Genomic DNA, 19,173 nt, shown 5'->3' on the forward strand with positions numbered 1-19,173 from the left:
GGCTGGCTCAGGGCCTGGCACTTGGTGCCAGGGAGCCAATCCTTATGATGGAAAGGGCACGAAGTTAGGGCACCTGCATGTGGATGAGAAGGCCAGGGAGGATCCTTTGAAGGGGCAGAGAGCACCTGCTGAGGGCAACCCAGTGGGGGGACCAAGAGGGGTCCTACGGTGCCAGAGAGAAGAGGCTCCCCTGTCCGGAGGCTAGAAAGTTTGCCCTCTTCCCTGGTGGCGCAGTGGTTGAGAGTCCACCTGCCAATGCAGGGGACACGGGTTCGTGCCCCGGTCTGGGAAGATCCCACATGCTGCAGAGCGGCTGGGCCCGTGAGCCATGGCCGCTGAGCCTCTGCGTCTGGAGCCTGTGCCCCACAACGGGAGAGGTCACAGCAGCGAGAGGCCCGCGTACCGCAAAAAAAAAAAAAAAAAAAAAAAAGTAAGTTTGCCCAAAAGGACGGGGCAGAAGGAGTGAGGGGGGACAGGCCAGGCAGGAAGACCCTGAGGAGGCTTGGGCAGGGACCATAGCCTGGCCTGAGGCTGGGGCTGCGGAGAGAGGGAGAAGCTGGACCCAGAGGTTGGAGCCACCCTGGCCACCGTGTTTGGCCATGGAGGGATGGCTGGGAAGGCAGGAACCAGTAGTACACTGGCAAACGGGCCTCTGAAAAATACAGCCCTGATTTGCAGAGTATGTCAATTTCCATGGTGTAAATACTCCCACCATGGCCAGTTTCAAGCTACCAACTGTTTATAACGATGGGCTTGCAAAATCCTTGAGTATGAGAAAATTGGCTCTGGCGAGCTGGTTCCACAAGCCACTGGCAGGGATGGTGCTCAGGCCCTGGTGTAGCAGGACTGTGACAGGCGCCCTTGGTGCTGCCCCACCCAGAAGCTAGAGCCAGCACCCCAACAGTGCAGGTTCCCTGTGGGGCCTTCCCCGGGGATGCTGGGCCAGGCAAAGGCCAGAAGGCTGGACCCTAGGCGAGGGGGTCCAGCCTGCCTGTCTCACCAGCTTTACCCTGCAGAAAGCCTCCCCAGCCCTCCCCAGAGACACTTAGTTAAGCCAGAATAACTGGCAAACAGGCAGCTCCACGCAGAGTGTGGCGGCAGCCCCAGGGGCCGCATTTAAGTAAATTGAATGACGCCTGTGCCTGGTGAGCGAATGAAGAGGGACGTGAGAGTGTGGCCCACACGGGGCACGGGGGGGAGGGGCTGCAGAAAGAGGGCCACGGGGAAGCCAAGGAGGCGTCGAAACCCTAAACTCTGCGGTGGTGTCAGTCTTGCCACACAAAGATGTGGGTTCAAATTTGGCCCCTGACTGGCTATGGGACCTTGGGCCAGTGACATCCCCTCCCTGGGCCTCAGGGTCGCCAACTGCCAGGTGGAGTGCCCCATAGGAAAGGGGTGCAGCTTAAGGGAGGGACCCCACCTAGCAGCTGGGGGACAGTGGGAGGCAGAAAATGATGTTCTTCCAAATGGATCCAGGGCTGGACTTGTCCAGGCTGTCACCCAGGGTGTGACCTATGGATTGGGGACATCTGTGCGAAGCCCCCAGAGCCCTCCATTCTGTGTCCCCACAAAGACCTTCTTGTACACATCCTCCCTGTGCTCCTGCCACTTCCCAGAAGCCATGCCCTCCTCCATGTGCTATCCCCCATTGGGGACCCTTTCTCTGAACTCATCTCACCTGTGAACCCCCAGCAGTACCCCCGATGGCCTAGGGGGCCTGGGACACACCAATCAACGCAGCCAACACCCTCCCTGCGCCCCACGCACCCAGAGCTGAAGACAGAAGAAACCACAGGTTTGGCCAAGAAGGGAGATGGGGGACAGCCTTCGCAGGGCACCCCTGGGGCCCCTCAGTGCCGTGGGGCTGTGGTGAGGCGGGGAGTAAGTCGGGGGCGTGAGGGGCAGGAGGACGTCCCACCTGCGGAAGGTATCAATATGCCGCAGGTGGAGCACAAAGGGCCTTGAATATCAGTGGAAAATCTGAATTTTGTGCCAAGGTCAGCGGGGGCTCTGGAAGTTTGGGGGCAGGGGCGCTCCCAGCCTCTGGAAAGACCACTCCAGCCGTTTTGGGGAGAAGAGACGGGAGGGTCACATGGAGAGGCGACAAATGGAAGTTAGGAGTCTGCAGGGACTGGCGGGGGATGGGTCGTGGGGGACCTGGTGTCCGCGCTGGGAGGCTCAGAGGGAAAGGAACCCCATCCCCCCGTCCACACTCCAAGGGGCCATTCGGTCACTTGTTGACCCTGAGCTCCGCCCCCTCTGTGCCTGGCCCTGGGCTGGGCACTGAGGTCACGTGGCTGAAGGGGCCGCAGGTCAGGGGAAGACAGACAGACGGCGGCGTTCGACAGGCCCCCGTGGGCCCCGCCTCCCGACACTCGCCTGCTGGTGGTGCTCAATGCCCATGCTGATGGTGTTGACCAGGATGGCCATCATGATGCCCCGGTTGAAGTACTTGCTCTCCACGATGCCCCGTAGCTTGGCTCGCGTCTCCCGCCACACGTCTCCGCACAGCCAGGCAGCCCCGTCCGCCCGCCCCTCCTCGTCCTCCTTCTCCAGCTCCAAGGAGGCCCCATCCTCACCGCTCCGGGCCCCGTGCCCACCGGCCTCGTCCTCGCCGTCGCCCGAGCCCCCGGAGCCCGAGCCCTCCTGGCCCGAGTTGCTGCTGCCCAGGCCTGAGGGCGGCCGGCCCGCCTCGTGCTGGCAGCGGGGGCAGCTGGCGGGGTCGGAGGCCAGAATGGCAGAGACGGGCTGCACCAGCGTGTGGAGCGTCGAGTCCGGGGGGCTGTGTCGGGGGCACAGCTCTGGAAAAGAAGCCGAGGCCGGGGTTGGTGCCTCGGGTCCCGCAGGAGACGGCCCCCGCGCGCACTAGGCCCGCCCCAACCTGGGTTACCACTCGCGTGTGCCCACAGGGTCCACCTGGAAGCCGCCAGCCCTGCCTGGAGGCCAAGGGGCTCGTGGGTCCTGGGGAAACAGCTTCACCCTCTGGGCTTTGTTGGCCCCCGAGGAAAAGCTGCACCAGGAACACCCACACACCGGGGCCACGGGGCAGATCCTGTGGTTAATACGCGGGATGAGCCCAGAGCTGTGTCCTCGCCCTGTCACCTCCCGCCCCGTGGCCCCAGTCTGGTCACTGAAAGACCCTCCAGGAACCCCAGCCCCTCCCCACCGTCCTGCTTCATGATATCATGGAGCTTGGAAAACGGCTGAAAAGGCCATTGTGGAGGGTAGACACCCCTCAGAGGAAGCCAAGGTGGCCTCGGCATTCCTCAATTCTCCCGCCCGTGTGGGGGGCCTATCACCAAGGAGGAAGCGTGGAGCCGGGGCAGGGGCAAGCCCTTGCTCTAGAAGCACCACCCCTACGACTCCCTCCGACAGAGCTGAGTCAGGGTTAACCCTGGGAGGGGGCAGGAGCTGTCATCCCCCCAGCTGCCCAGGGAGAGTGCGAGAAGCTGGGCCGGTCTTGGACCCACGTTCTGTGATCTGTGAACCATTTCAAAAGGGGTGTCAGAGAGGCTCTTTCTGGATAGTTTGGTTCCTTCTTTATATTTGTCTGTGTTTTCCTAGAATACACAGGTTTGGCTTGCGGAGCAAAAAATAAATAAATAAATAAACGACGTTAAAGGGAAAGAAAAACCTGTAATGTCTACCGTCCATTTCCACACTTGCTTCCAAACACCTCCCTGTGTCTGGACAAGGCTCTGACTCAGTCACCCTCTAGACCGGTGGGGCAGCCGGAAGCCCAAGGGTGGGCCACCTCAGTGCTGGAGGTCACGGCAAAGCCCTTCCCAGCCTGACTGTACATGGGGCTGGGCCCCCTAACACTTGTTTCCCAAGGAAGGGAGATGGGGGAGGCACGAAGGCCCAGGGCAGGGGGCACGGCCTCCCTCCAGAAGCCTGTCTAGGGCTTCTCTCCACGAGGTTTCCACGGAGAGGGCGATGGGCGGCAGCAGGAAGCCCTGAGCTGTAAACACCCCTCCCCGCGTCATCCAGGAACACGGGGTGCCAGCCTTGCCCGACCCCAGCTCCCCTGTCCACGTGCTGGGCCAGCCCACGGGCCACCTGGAGCCTCCAAGACCACGCCTGGACGACTGGCCCCCTGGGGGCAGCTGGGCGGCAGCTCTGAGGATGAATTCTTCAGCTTGCCTCCGAGAACCTCAGGTTCCCAGAACGTGAGACCTGCAGGGGCAGGGCCTGGGGGTGGCCGGCTCCCACAGTGCATGGCCTCATCCTCACTCCATGGCGAGGAGCCGGGCCATCCACCGTCACAGCTGCGCCTACTCTGGGCTGACGCTGGCTGACTTCCTTGTGGGCACCGCCTGGGGGCAGGACCAGGCCTGGGGTGGGGCCCACCTCCTGTGGCCCTTTGCCTCCTCCTACGGGAGCGGTTCACGTCCCGCTAGAGGTGGGCTCAGCAGAGCCTGCAACTCTGACGTCCCCAATGCCGAGCTTTGGTCACTGACACTGTGACCTTAAGTGACTCCCTTCATCCCTCTGGACGTTAGTTTTTCCATCTGAACGCTGAGGCTAATGTTACTCACTCTGCTCCCTTCGCAGGACTGTTTTCTAGAACAGATGAGAAAACAAATGGAAACCCCTTTTCAAGCCTACGCTGCTAACTCTCTGGAACCGTGCACAGTCGAGCAGGAGAAATGGCCCCAAGGCAGGAGCAGATCACAGTGTTCGTGTGTCCCCAGCATGCCCTGCCTCTCTCTGCAGGGCTGGCCACGGCCCTTTCATTCCAGGTGCCCGACATCGCTGCTCAGGTGTGCTAGCAAGCAGGCAGGCGGCCACAGGAACCCATGGGGGATCAGCGGGGTGAGAATGGAGACAGGCTACAGTGGTGGAGGGATTTTATAGTTTCACAAGACTAAGGACAGACTATTGTTCATTCTTTCAAGCATGGTTCCCAGGGCGGAGCCCGAGTCCCTGTGCACACATGGGATCCGAAGAAAATTCCTCCAGGGCAGGGCTAGGTCCCCCAAGCGCAGGGCTAGCCCAGGCCAGGCACCAGCAGGTGGTCAGGAAAAGGGGCAGGGAACCCGGGGGTGTGGACTGGAGCTACCAGGGGAAGGTCTGGGTTCTGAACTTGCTGGATACCTCTGCTTGTGCTGGGAAGAAAGGGCACGTTTGCAAACAGTGCCGTTTCTGAGTCCCCAGCTAGAGGCACACGAGGCCTGCGTGGGGCACCCTGGAGGTCAGGGGAGGTGGGCCACTTACCGTAGTGCCTGGGCTCCTTGACGTGGGGCTTGGGCTTGGTGGAGCCGGGTGTCCCCGGGGCCTGGCGCCGCCTCTGCAGGGCCTGGTAGAGGCCCAGGGCCCGGCGCTTGGCCTTGCGCAGGATGTGGCAGACGTACTGGAAGATCTCCTCGTAGCAGTCGCCGGGCTCGGCGTAGCTGGCCACCGTGCTGGAGGACAGGTAACGCTGCCGCTGCTCCAACATCAGACGGTGTTCCCGCTGCTTGGTCTCCGAGAACTGGGTCGCTATGACAACGAGGCACAGGTTGATCATGAAGAAGGAGCCCACCTGTGACCAACGGGAGGAGAGGACAGGGACAGAGGGGACGGTGGGGTGAGAGCAGGTGGGAGCAGGGGCGGGAGGGTGGGAGAGGGAGACAGAGAAGGAGACAGAGAGACGGGGAGACGGCGATGGAGACGGGGAAACGGCGACGGAGACGGGGAGACGGCGATGGAGACAGGGAGACGGCGATGGAGATGGAGGGATGGAGGCAGGGCGAGAAGCAGAGGGATACAGAGGCCGAAAGGAAGACCGGAGGAGGGGCAGGGGCAGATCCCAGACATGGAACAGGGAAAGAGACAGCCAGAGACAGGGGGGTACAGACAGACAAGGGCAAAGAGGGACATCAGGGGAGAGTGAGACAGGCTCAGAGAGGACAGAAACGGAGGGTGTGGGAAGCACAAAGTGACAGGGGCGGGTGGGGACAGGGAGAGAGGAGGGGAGGGCGGAGCGCCCAGAGAGACGGAGAGGCACGGGCACAAATAGGGACAGGAAAAGAGCGCTGAGGCCTTGCTCTGGGAGGAGGCCGGGGCTCAGGACAGCGGTGGCCCAGGCAGCTCCCCAGGCCCCCCTGAGGCCTGCTTCCAAGCCCTCTCCCCTCAGGCCCCTAGGCCTTGGCCACGGCTGCCCTCCCACCTGGGACATCAGCGCTGAGGGCAGGGTGGGAGCCACAGCCCCCCTCAGGCTACCCGAGCCCTGCGTCGCACCCCAGCCCTGCCCTCACTACGGCCCTGACTTTGGGCCTCCAGACAAGAAAAGACAAGCTTCCCTCAGAAAGGGCTTAGCTGGGCATCTTTATCTGGGCTTGGATGGGGAAAGGCTACCTGGCTAGTGCTAGGAATTCTGCCACCTCAAGTCCCAGGGCCCAGCTCCAGGGGCCACTGAAGGCAGAAGAGCCCCAGTTTCCAGAGGCAGGCGCCTCCCAGGCACATGCTAAGCCTTTGAACAGACTCAGCGGCAGACTCTCACCTGCCAGAGGGAGGGGGCAGTGTGCGTTTCACCCTCCTCCAGGCTGCCTGCCAGAAGGTTCCTGTAGGCCGCAGCCCCAGTCACTGATCTCCCTTCCTTCCTCTCCCCCACAGCATAGCTGGGGAGCTGGGGCTCAGGAGGGGTTGCGGGAGCGGGGGGGCTTCCTGGCCCAGAGGACTCTGGGAAAACCCCCTGCCTCTAAAGTAAGAAGATGCCTCACTCATTTGCTCTCTCCGCATTTCCTGGAGACCCACTCGGCAGGCCTGTGTGAGGGTCACGGACCCCGTCCGCTGGGAGCTCACACCTGGCAGCCTCTACCCAGCCCGCCTCTGTGGCTGCTGTCCCTGGGTGACCAGGCAGCTCCCCATTCCCTCTGGACCTCCATTTCCCCATCAAAAACATAAGGCTCGGATGAGCTTAGGACTTCTGCACTCAGAAGGAGTACTGGGGACCTGCGTGCAAAGGCTGAGGACCCCTCACCGGCTGTGTGGCCCAGGCCAGGCACCTCACCTCTCTGGGGCTCAGGGTCCACAGCTGGGAAACAAGCAGGTGACCCTGCGTGGCCAGGGTTGTGAGGGTAAAAGAACGGCACGGTCACTCAGCCTCTGCTCGCTGGGTGCTTCCCAGCACCTGGAAAACTCAGCATCCTCACCCTTTCTCCTGTGACAGGGCCCCCCGGGGCCCAATAATCGCAGCAATCATAGCAGCAGGACACGTTTATTGAGCATGTACTGTGTGCCAGGGGCTGTGCAGCCGCAGGCTCTGTCTCCTCTAACCCTCCCCAGGGCCCGTGAGCCAGGTGCCGTCACTGTTCCCCACTTCACCGTGAGCTCAGGGGGCTGAGGGTCCTGCCCAGGGTCATGTTGGGAGTTACCAACCCCAGACTCCACCCCTAAGTCCATCAGAAGCAGATGAAGCGTCCTCCAGCCTCTCTCTGGAACTCAAGGCTCCTCTCGCAACCTCAGTGGTTCACAGTCCCCCCACTGCAGGATTCCGTCTGGCCTCAGGGTCTCTGTGAGGCGTCCCCTGCCCAGAAGGCTCTTCCTCTGGCTCTTCCCCCTCCAGGCTTTAAGGCTCAATTCTGGCATCCCCTCCTCCAGGAAGCCTCTCACTTCCCCTATCCCTTCTCCAAGCCGGGTGAGAGGCCTCCTGTGGGCTCCCTCAGCCTCTTGGACTTCCTTCGGTGGTGGCTCCTAAGATGCAGTCTGGTACCTGTCTGCTGTAGCCCATCTTCCCCCACAGACTGTGAGCTCCCAGGGGGCAGGGAGGGCCTGACTCACTGCTCAGTACCCAGCACTCGGCTCAGGGCCTGGCGCAGAGCAGGCTTCCCTGAATGTGCTAGGGAATGAACAAGCCAGTGGATGGACGGCAATGCTGAACAAAGCCTGGGTCCCTCTCTTTCTATCTAGGGTGTCTCCTCATGGGTCCAAGGCCCCAGCACCCCCAGGAAGGCATCGAAGCTAAGCCAACAGCGGGGGTGTCTCAGGTCGGCTTCTGAGCCCCCAGGTCAAAGTCCCAGCAGCCCAGGATGGGGTGCTGCCCCGGAGTCCCAAGCGTGCTCTCTCCCACAGCCAGGAAACCAGAGATCCCAGCCCTGCAGCAGCAGGGAGCCAGCAGCGACTCTCCCAGGAGTGAATCACCTTGACATCTGGGGACTGTGCTGTGGCTGAAGCTGCACCCAGGCGTGACAAGGCGGATGAGCTCGTTCTGGGGAGACTATGCAGGGGAAGGCGGGAGGGGCCGGCCAGACAGCGGGCCCTCTCTGGGGCCAGAGAGAACACCCCTTCATCTCCAGGTCTCCCCCACAAGACAGAGCTGCCCGAGAGCTGGGAGTCCCTCCGAGAATTTCAGGGAGTTCTACCGGTTCACAACCAGGCTCAGCCTCCCCTCCAGACCCTGCCCGGGAAGCAGCCCTGGGCTTCTGTTTCACAGCATCTCATCTTCCCGCCCCAGGAAACGAGGGAGGTGCTGGAGCCCTTGAGACGCTTCCATCCTGAGGCTGCATCCCTGCTATGGTCATAAAAGGATGTATTCCCAGAGACTACGAGGCAGAGAAACACAGGCAGGAGCAGCGGGTGGACTTAAATGCCCAGAAATGAGAACTGAAGGCAATCGGAAGTGATGGATGCCTCCACAGCCACCCCGACGAGCTCCCTCAGCCACCGGCTGCTCGGCTGCATTTACAAACTGCCCCTCCTGCTCTCTCCCACTCAGCACTCGGGCTCTGCAGGGGCACCCTGGGGACTCCCAAAGAGCCCCGCCCCCACCCTGGGGTCCCCTGGCCCATGGGTCCCTGAGCTTTTGCCCAGAGAGCCCCAGCTCCCCCGACACTTACTATGATAAGCAGGATAAAATAGATGAAGTTGTAGAACGAGTGAGCATCCATCACGTAGTACATGATCTCCACCCAGCCTTCCAGGGTGATCACCTGCAGGCAGGACAGAGCAGAAGAGGAGAGAGAGAGCCTGAGACGGCTGAGCCTCCAGGAAGGCAGGCAGCACAGGTGAAGCTGCCCCAGACAGAAGCCCCACCGCGTGCCGGGACACTCTACACACGTCCCCTCTCGTACTTCTCCCCAGGGCTCCACGGGGCAGCCATCCTCATCCCCAACATGCAAGGGGGGAAACCGAGGCTCAGAAGGTTAGGACGCTTGCCCAATGTCACACAGCCAGGAAGGAATGGACCAGGGACTTAACCTGGTGCCTCTCGCTCCAGAGCCCCCCACCTTCCAGTCTTCCACACCAAGGCAGAAGGACTGGAAGCAGGGGGCCCTGGGCTGCGGCTCCAGCTCACCCCTGGGCCACTCTCTGAGCCTCGGCTGCTTCTTCAGTGTGTGGGATCAACAGAGCCCTCCTGGCAGGGTCGGGGCGCAGCTCAGGTGAGCCCGGGACGGGGGCTGTGAGAAGCCTGGTGTGACTCTGTCGCCCATGCGCTCTCCCAGAGAGGAAAGCAGAGGAGCCTTGGGCGAGACGAACGCCCGGCGCCCCCAGCACCGCGGTCTTGTTCACTTCTGGCAAATGCACAGAGCGTTTGCCAGGTCACTGCCACCCACCCTCTCGGGGCCGAAGGGTCCCAAAACGCAGCTGCTGGGCTGTGATCACATCACACCTTGCAGCTCTGAATTCTGTGATCCTGTTGCTCCCCGGAGCAAAGCGTGCCAAGCAGACCCCTCAGCGGCTTCTCAGCCACCACCCTCGGCACCTGCCCCGTCCTTCCTTCTGGCGACAGCAGGAAGGCAACCCTGACTGAGCATTCACTGCACACTAGGCTCGGCTGGCATCGTCTGGTTTATTCTTCTCAGCCACTCAAGGCGGGGGGGGGACCTGTTATTACCCCCATTTTAGAGATGAGAAAACTGAGGCACAGAGCAGGCAATACACCTGAGGGCCTACAGCCCTTTCTTCGAATCTCAGCTGCTCTGACGTGGGCTGATAGCGCCTGTTGTGCCGGCAGGACGGGCAGATTTCGATGACACGGGTGGCAAACCCCCAGCACAGAGTCCCGCCTGCCAGGTGAAGCTGCTCACCCCACCCAGCACGGGGGCCGGTGCCAGGCCCGAGGGCCCCACCTGGAAGATGACGATCCAGGCATAGCCGATGTTGTCAAAGTTGATGGCGCCCTTGTGGGGGTTGGCGCTGCCTGTACGGCACACATTGTAGTAGCGGTTCCAGTTGACACAGAGCCCACTGGCGTTGAGGTCCTGGCGCCCCGCCCCAAAGTCATAGACGTCATCCTTGGACAGGCAGCACTCGCGGCCCTGCTCCTTGAGCGGGGGGATCTCGTGGCAGCCCATGATGCCGTTGTCCCCCGACAGGGAGCAGATGAAGGGCATCTCGTCGTCCTCCTCCGGCTGGTAGTAGGGGGGCAGGGCCACATCCCCTTGTCTGTCCACAGGTGATGGTGGGGAAAGAGGAGAAGGGGAGGGGTCACTGCCACACAGCATGGCAAGACTGGCCCAACATGCCATCATCGCCTCCAGGCCTTCGCACAGGCTGTTCCCCCTGCCTGGGACACCCTTCCCCACCTCTGCCGTGGTCACCAAAACTCCCACCTGCCCACTGTGGGCAGTTTCGTGGTCCCCCCCCAACACCAAGAGGGAGCCTTCCCTGGGGGAGCCTCAGGGAAGACTGGGCCCTGCACTCACCCCCATTATTGCTCTTAGGGAAAAGTGCACCCAACTCCCCTGGGAGGCTGGAGCTCTTTTAGGGAAAGGACTGGGTCTCAGCATCCCTAGCACCCACACACTGTGGTCGGAGCAGAGTAGGTGTTTAACATACAAATGCTAAATTTTACTGATTCAACAGATGAAGGTAAGATACCTTCCTGCCCCACCCTCTCCCATCTATGTGACCTTGGGCTGGTCACTTCCCCTCTCTGGACCTCAATTTCTTCATCTGTAAAACAGAGATGACAATGCCTGCCCTGCCCATCCTGTAGAGCTAATCTATGATTCACTGCAATCCCAACATGCTTTTGTCTATGAAACCTGGCCAGATGGTTCTAGGATTTATATGAACGGGAGAACAGTCAATACAATTTTTTAAAAGAATAAAGATGAGTGGAGCACAGCCCTACAGAAGAACAAAATACTCTACAAGTATGATTATTATTAGAGTGTGGTATTGCAACAGGAACAGAAAGAACTGTGGAACATCACAGAGCACAGGGACAAACCCAGGTATAAAAGAGAACTTAGTATATTATAGAGACACCTTTTGAGGTCCATGGGGAATGGAAGGACTAGTCAGTAAATGGTGTTAAGACATTTTCTATCCATGTGGAAAATAAAAAAGTTAGATCCTGGGCTTCCCTGGTGGCACAGTGGTTGAGAGTCCGCCTGCCGATGCAGGGGACACGGGTTCGTGCCCCAGTCCGGGAAGATCCCACATGCCGCGGTGCGGCTGGGCCCGTGAGCCATGGCCGCTGAGCCTGTGCGTCCGGAGCCTGTGCTCCGCAATGGGAGAGGCCACAACAGTGAGAGGCCCGCATACCGCAAAAAAATAAAAATAAAAAAAAATAACAGTGAGATCATTTTACATCCATCCAAACAGCAAACATTTCAGGGCTGATAATATTGAGTATGGGGTGAATGCAAACACGTTAATACACTATTGGTGGGAGTGTAAGTTGACATGACCTTTTTAGGGGCAATTTGGCAACAACATCCATTAACAATTAACATGTAGACATCCAACCCAAATACATATGGTCCCCGGACAGTTTAATAAAGGCACTACTGCAATTCAGTGGAGAGAGGATGGACTTCTTCATCAGTGGTGCTGAGACAATCGGTCATCCATATAAAAAATGAATCTTGACCCCAGCCACAGGTCGTACTAAAAATTATTTGAAATGGAATATAGAACTAAACGTGAAAGATAAAAACAAGAAAGAGTTGGTAACCTTGGGTTAGGAAAAGATTCCTTAAACTGGATACAAAAAGCATACTAGGAAAATGATTGCTATCTGGTCTTCATTACAACTGAGAGCTGCTGTTTGTCAATCAAATGACACCATTAAGAGAGTGAAAGCAGAAAAAGAACAAAAAGAAAAAATTTTCAAAAGGAAAAGAAAAATCAGAAAAAATATAAAGGAACAAAATTTTCTAAAGAAATAAAAAACAAAAAAAATTAAAAATATTTTAAAAAGGAAAAACAGTGAAAACAGAAGAAAAACAAAAAGAAAAAAATTTTAAAGACAATAAAAGAAAAACAGAAAAAATATATAAAAGAACAAAAAGAACTTTTTACTTAAAAAGAAATAAAAAGGAAAAAGAAAAAAAGTTAAAAGAAAAAGAACAAAATTTAAAATATTTTTTTTTAAAAAGAGTGAAAACAGAAAACTTAGACTGGAATCAAATATTTGCAATATATATATATCCACCAAAGGACTCAAATCCAGGATATAAAGGTCCGCTACAAATTTATAAGAAAAAGAAAGGCAATCCAACTTTAATGTGGCAAAAGATCATACAAACACTTCACGAGGAGATACACCAATGGCTGATAAACACACGGAAAGGTGCTTATCACCACTAGTCATCAGGGAAATTCAAATTAAAACCATAATAAGGCACCATTGCACTCTCACTAGAATAGTAAAAATTAAAGGACTGACAATTCCACGTGTTGCTAAAGGATGTAGGGCAACTGGAGCTCTTAGACTTTGCTAGCGAACATTTAGTGCAAACATCCTGGAAAACAGTTTGGCAAAATCTACTAAAGCCGGGCTTCCCTGGTGGCGCAGTGGTTGAGAGTCCACCTGCCGATGCAGAGGACACGGGTTCGTGTCCCGGTCCGAGAAGATCCCACATGCCACAGAGCGGCTGGGCCCGTGAGCCATGGCCGCTGAGCCTGTGCATCCAGAGCCTGTGCTCTGCAACAGGAGAGGCCACAACAGTGAGAGGCCCGCGTACCTCAAAAAAAAAAAAAAAAATCTACTAAAGCCAATAAACATATGCACTCCCTTAACCCAGCAATTCCACCCCTGAGAATTTACCCAAGAGAAGGAATGGCAATATCCACCTAAAGACATGGACAAGAGTATTCCTCAGTCATAGAGCCCAGATCAACAGGAGAATGGAAAAACACATAGTGGTATATTCACTCAGCAGAATCCTCACAGCAGTGAAAAAGAAGGAGGGACTTCTCTGGTGGTCCAGTGGGTAAGACTCCACACTCCCAAAGCATGGGGCCGGGTTTGACCCCTGGTCAAGGAACTAGATCCTGCATGCATGCTGCAACTAAGAGTCTGCATGCCACAACAAAGATCCCCCATGCCAAAACTAAGACCTGGCACAGCCTAAATAAATAAATATTTTGTAAAAAAAATAAGTAATCCAGAGATGATTTTTTTTTAAAAAAGGAAATACACAAGCAACAACTTGGATGAACCTCACAGACACTGAGACAAAGATGAAGACACAAAAGGTAACGGCCTATATGATTCCATCTAAAGAAACCTCAGAAACAGGCAAAGGGAATCTATGGTGATAGAGATCAGAATAGCTGCTACTTTGGGGTGAGGGGGAAGGTGACTGGGAAAGGGCAGGAGGGAGCCTTGCTGGGGACAGTGAGTTTCTCAGGGTAGATTTACAGTGATGTGCAACCCAGGTTAAAACCTCACTGAGCACTTAATAGCCTTGCCTGCTACTGAGTGTAATCTATACCTTAACCAAAAAAAGTATCTAAAAGAAATGGACACAGGAGCATGCCTCGGTGATTTTGAGCTTTCCTTTATTGCACTTCTTACAAATTGAAGGTTTGTGGCAACCCTGTATCGAGCACGTCTGTCGGCGCCATTGTTCCAACAGCATTTGCTCACTTTGTGTCTCTGTCACGTTTTCATTATTCTTGTAATATTTCAAACTTTTATTATTACATTTGTCGTGGTGATCTGTGATCAGTGATCTTTGTTGCTACTATTACAACTCACTGAAGGCTCAGATGACGGCTAGCATTTTTTGGTAATAAAGTACTTTTTAATTGGGGTATGCTCTCTTTTTAATATTATTTGCACAATCGATAGACGACAGTATAGTGTAAACATAATACGCACTGAGGAACCAAGAAAGTCGTATGACTCGCTCTATCGTGGTGGTCTGGAGCCAAACCCGCGATATCTCTGAGGAATGCCTTACATTTTTTTTTTTTTTTTTTGCCTTATATTTTGACTAGACATTATGAGTCTAGCCATTGATCACAAAGATTGCAAGCATACACGAGGCTCCCTGCAGGCTTGTATGTAAGAGCAAAAACTTGGAAACCTCGCAAGGTCCATCAACAGAAGCTGGCTCGCCAGCTTCTTATTCATTCGTGGAATAAGAAACACTGATGAAAAACACACTCAAGACACGCTGCCAGAACCATTCTCATTTTTAAAACCTGTCTGGGGTGTAAACAGTCGTGTGTGTGCATTAATGCCTAGACAGAATCGGCAAGAAGGGACCAGATGCTTTGCAGAGGACACCAGACCAGGACTCAGATTCCGGGCCCTGCCACTTCCTAGCTGGGTGACATCGTCCTGATTCTGTACTCATCACGAACACTCCAAATGACCATCTGGGGTCTCCTGAGGGGCTTATGTGCCTGGAGGGATGCTTCGCGCACACTCCCTGGGGGGCAGTCACAGCAGGCTTTAGAGTCAGGGGAACCCAGGTTCTAATTCTATCTCTCACTTCGCCAAGCTGGGTGCCCTGGAGCAAGATTCTCCTCTCTCAGCCTCCGTTTCCTGGTCTCCACAAGGGATCAAAAGTCAAGCATCACCTCCACGGCCCCTGTCACACAGAAGCGCTTCATCCTTGCTAACCAAGTAAATAAACTGGTCTAGAGATACCCAACAACCAAGAAAATAAACTCACAAGTGACATAATTTCAGACAGAGATAGTGCCAAGAAAATCAAGCAGGATAAGACAATAGAGGGTCTGGGGGAGGGGGGTGGTGAGGGAAGGCCTCCAGGACAAGGTGACATCGGGGCTGAGCTGGGATAATGAGGAGGGGGCCATGTTGGAATGACCTAGAGAAAGATCCATATGGCACGGAGGGGCCTGGATGAGACCTGAACCCAAAGCTGAGAGCTCATACCTACCCGTCTCCATCTTTGAAGGCCAGACCAGGAGAAGCAGGGTCCTCCTCTCCTGCTGCCCCAGGCCCTGACTCAGGGGCTACCTCTTCCAAATGACTGACACAGTGAGGGCACCCCTGCCCCCCACAGGGCTCTTACCCACAAGGGTGCCCTGTCCCTGATCTACCCAGGTACCCTACTGTTCCCCCACAGTGATGGGCGGGTCAGTCCCTTCCCCAGGCTTCCCCCTGGCTCTCCAGCTTAGCTCCATCCCCACAACCAACAGTCAGGCCAAGAGGGAGGCCCAGCCCACGCCTGTGCAGTGTCCCCAGGGACAAGAACTGTCCCTCCTGCAGTCCTCGCTCCCCAGGGGCAGCAACTCCACCTTCTGCTGTGTCCTCGGCCCGAGCACGGGCTGGGCAAGAGCTGCCACTTGGATGAGTTTGTCGAGTGAGAGGATGAATGAAAATGCTTTTTTACTTCAGTCTCCCTGGGGCCTGGCACACAGCAGGAGTGCGCTAACGCATATTAGTGAAACAAAATGAAAGTATAGCCATGTCCAAATACATATGGGCATGTATGTACACTCAGAGACGCTGCTTATCCCTCGTCGCTGAGATTCTGCAGATGTCACATTTCTCAGATAACTCAACGCAGCTCCTCCAAGAGCGAAAGCTTGATTTCTGTTTACATAGCTCTGGACAATCATCTCTCTGAAGAGTTGCTCGCCCCACTGCTTTTAGACACAAGTGGGCCGAATGCGAGCTGACCTTTCCCTGATGACTCAGAGTCACTGATAGGAACGTCTGTGCTGTAATTCGAAAGCCAGTTTCCATGTCTGCTTTGAAGGTTTTCTGTCTCTTTATTCCTTGTTGTCCTCACTTCTGCTGGGATCTTAACTGCCCTTTTTCCTCTTACCCAACCTCCTTCTCGTTTGCTGCTTCCACTCTTTTGGTCCCAATTCCCAAGTAAGTTAAAACTAGGTGTTAAGTAAGAGTCACTAGGTACTGAATTAGCATCTAAGGGCCTATCTTGGACTGGGACTTTTGGATACCAATTTTGAGAGCCCAGAGGGCTTCTGTGCTCATTCTGGTGTCCAGCCATTCATGAGAGACCTACCACCAACTCACCTGGGCACATCCCTTAATCTCCCTGCACCACTGGAAATAAGGATCGGGACCAGGTCTCAATGTGGAGACCTTCCTAGCCCTGAAACATTCAGCGCCACTGATCCCCCAGCTAAAGCTGGCCAGGAGCCCGGGGCAGGTGGGTACAGGGTGGGGGTGGGACTGCACTCACATTGTGAAGTTCTCCTCCAGGAAGCAGCGGTTGCGCAGCAGGCCCGCCCAGAGCTGCACGCCGATGATGCCAAAGATGAAGAAGACAAAGAAGCAGAGCAGGAGGACATTCCCCAGCATGGGCAGCGTGTCCAGGAGCAGGTTCACCAGGATCCGCATACCTGAGAGAGGGAAGGGTGGAGGGATGGGCAGACAGGGGCAGAGGTCCCAGAGAGGACAGAGGGAGAGCAGGGTTAGAGGAACAGAGAGGGGGCAGTGAAAGGAGAGGTGGGACATGTGGGCAGGGGCTCCTTACTGTCCTCAGCCTGCTCAGTGGCCACCAGACAGACTTCCTCCTTGGTACCTGCCCCTCCTCCCAGAGGCCATGGAAATGGCTCTGGGCCCCACGACACTTACACTAGATTCTGGGTGAATAGGCAGGCATTTATGGAGCACCTTTTATGTGCCATCGCCTTTCTGGGTAATGCACAAATATGATCTCCTTCGTGAGGGTGGTAATATTATCCCTATTTTATAGAAGAGGCAACTGGAGGTTCCTAGAACTGAAGCTACTCGCCCAAGGTCACACAGATAGGAAGCAGCAGGGTCTGGATTTAAACCAGGTGTCCTGACACCAAGTTAGCACTCTTTCTACAACCCCCAAGTACCCGGAGGCCTAGGACTGAGGCCAGCTCATCTCCCTATGCCCAGCACCCACCCAGAATGGGCACAGTAGGAGACTAATAAGTGCCCTTCATCTCTGGGGCAGTCAGTGGTTCCCTGACCTTGCCAGGACACATCAGTACCAGCCAAAACCACCCTGCCGACCCGCCCACTGCATGATGGAACCAGGCAGACCTCTCAGAGTCACCTACAGAAGAACCCTGGCCAGCCGAGGGACTCAGACCTGGCCTGATGCCAGAGGAAGAGGACTTTTCCTTTCCTAAGAAATAGCTGTAATGAACAACCCAAGGCAGAGGCAAAACAGAAGGTGGGGAAATGGAAGTGGAGACAGACATCCCCAGGGAGGGCGAGGGGGTGACCTGAAGCGGGCTTCAGGCAGGCATGGGAAGGGGGGCAGAACGTGTGCTCCTGGGGAGGTCTGACATCCTGAAATGCCTCAGGTAGGGAAAGCCTGTGGAAAGCACATAGAGCTTTAGAGAGCTTTAGAGAGATTTAGAGAGAGATTTAGAGAGATTCGAGTTCAAATCCTCACCTGCTAGCCTCTGGGACCTGTGGGACCTGAACCAGTCCCTTCCCCTCTTGGAGGATAAGGCCCCTCATCAGACAGGCCCAAGAAGACAGCAACCACTCTACAAAGATTCCCCAGCTCAGGGCCCACACCCAACTCTCAGCAAACTCTGGGGCTCCTGCCCCACAGAGGAAGTGAAGATGCTCAGCTTCCGGCACTGCTCCACACACTTACCACCCTTCACGTCTGTCTCCCCATCCTTCCCTTCTGCCCCTCCTGCCCTGGGCTGACCCATCTGCACCCTCCATGCCCTCTCTCTCCCCGCGGGCTCAGTACCCCAGCTGTGAAAAGGACCCAGCTCTCCCAAGTCTGGGTGACATCATCTGCACAGCTTCAGTAACTGTCTACATGTCACCCACTCCCTCCTGACTCCTCAGGAAGATCCAGCCAACCCAGTCACTGGAGAATCCGCAGGAATGCAAGCCCCAGACAGGTGGGTCACCTCTGTAGCTTTGCCCAGCTCCCTTTCCCAGTCCTAAGAAAACAGCACCAATTCCCCCATTCCAGTCCTGTGGTTTGGGTGGGCTGACATGGAGATCACATGATCTAGGCCTGGCCAATCAGCATAGCCTGTTCCTCTAGCCTCAATGATTGGTCCAGGATGGGCACGTGACTCCATCCAGGACCAATGAGAGTCTGCACTGAGACTTCTGCTGGAACTACAGGAAAAGAGATGCTCTCTTTCTGCAGAGGTTACAAGCTGGGAGGAGTTAAGCCTGGAGCTGCTGGGGCCATTTGCCTCCCGGGAATAATGCCTGCCTGGGGTTGAAGCCAGCCCAAGGAAGGCAGAGCCCAGGACAGAGAGGGAGTGATTCCTGATAACACAATCTACAACACAAATCTGGGCATGTCATCACTATGTATGAAAAGTGCTGGCATTCTTATCAGTTACAGAAGCTGTGGTTTGTGGACCCCTGGCAGGTTGGGGGAGGTCCGTGGAAGGACTACAGAAGGTCCATGAACCTTATGGAATTGCTGTAAAGTATGCAAGTATGATGCCATGAATTTTTCTGGGAAGAAGGTCCACGCAAGTGTCTGTGGCCCCAAAGAGTGTCAAGAGCTGCTGGGTCACCCTTGAGCACACCCCCCCCTCCAAGATCCTGTGATTCCTGTGAACCCTGCCTACCTCTGTAGCCTCATCTTCCTCTCCGCCTCCCTCCGTCCCCAGTGTGCATCTTATGTCTAGCAATATCAAATTATTTAAAGTTCCATAAAGCTACCATGGGATTTCACACCTCCATGCTTTTTTATTCATGCTGCTGCCTCTTTCTAGAACACTCTTCTGTCTCTCTTGTGCCTGGCAAACCTCTATTCAGCCACCACAGCTCGGTGAAGTATCTGCTTTCTCTCTGTGAAGGCTTCCCATGCCCTTTCTACCCCCTCTCCGTCTCCTCTGTTCTGGGCAACCTCAGCACCTCTGACCCAGCCTAGGACGCCCAGTTGCTGTGCAGGTTGCACGACCTTGGGGGCGCCACTTACACCAACATCCAATCTTCTTCTAACCCTAGTGTGTAGTCATCTGTTTACCCTCCTGTCTCTTCCACTTGGCTCTAACCTCCTGGGGGCAGGGCCTGTGTCTATGTCACCTCAGTGTTCT

At 55.9% G+C, this 19,173-nt stretch overlaps 1 protein-coding gene across 1 annotated transcript in view; it reads right to left on the minus strand.

Annotated features, from left to right (window-relative positions):
• CACNA1I (calcium voltage-gated channel subunit alpha1 I) overlaps positions 1-17,673 on the minus strand; it is a 53,959-nt gene extending 36,286 nt beyond the window's left edge. The window contains exons 1-6 of the mRNA XM_024737412.1: positions 17,541-17,673; positions 16,347-16,506; positions 10,053-10,368; positions 8,820-8,912; positions 5,218-5,524; positions 2,380-2,801 (exon numbers count right to left, since the gene is read on the minus strand). Coding sequence (XP_024593180.1) covers positions 2,380-2,801; positions 5,218-5,524; positions 8,820-8,912; positions 10,053-10,368; positions 16,347-16,504 — 1,296 coding nt within the window. The 5' untranslated portion in view covers positions 16,505-16,506; positions 17,541-17,673. The remainder of the gene's footprint in view (positions 1-2,379; positions 2,802-5,217; positions 5,525-8,819; positions 8,913-10,052; positions 10,369-16,346; positions 16,507-17,540) is intronic.
• Positions 17,674-19,173: the final 1,500 nt, after the last annotated feature.

This window comes from Neophocaena asiaeorientalis, unplaced genomic scaffold (genome assembly GCF_003031525.2).
Source record: "Neophocaena asiaeorientalis asiaeorientalis breed wild unplaced genomic scaffold, Neophocaena_asiaeorientalis_V1.1 scaffold242, whole genome shotgun sequence".
NCBI classification, from domain to species: Eukaryota; Metazoa; Chordata; class Mammalia; order Artiodactyla; family Phocoenidae; genus Neophocaena; species Neophocaena asiaeorientalis.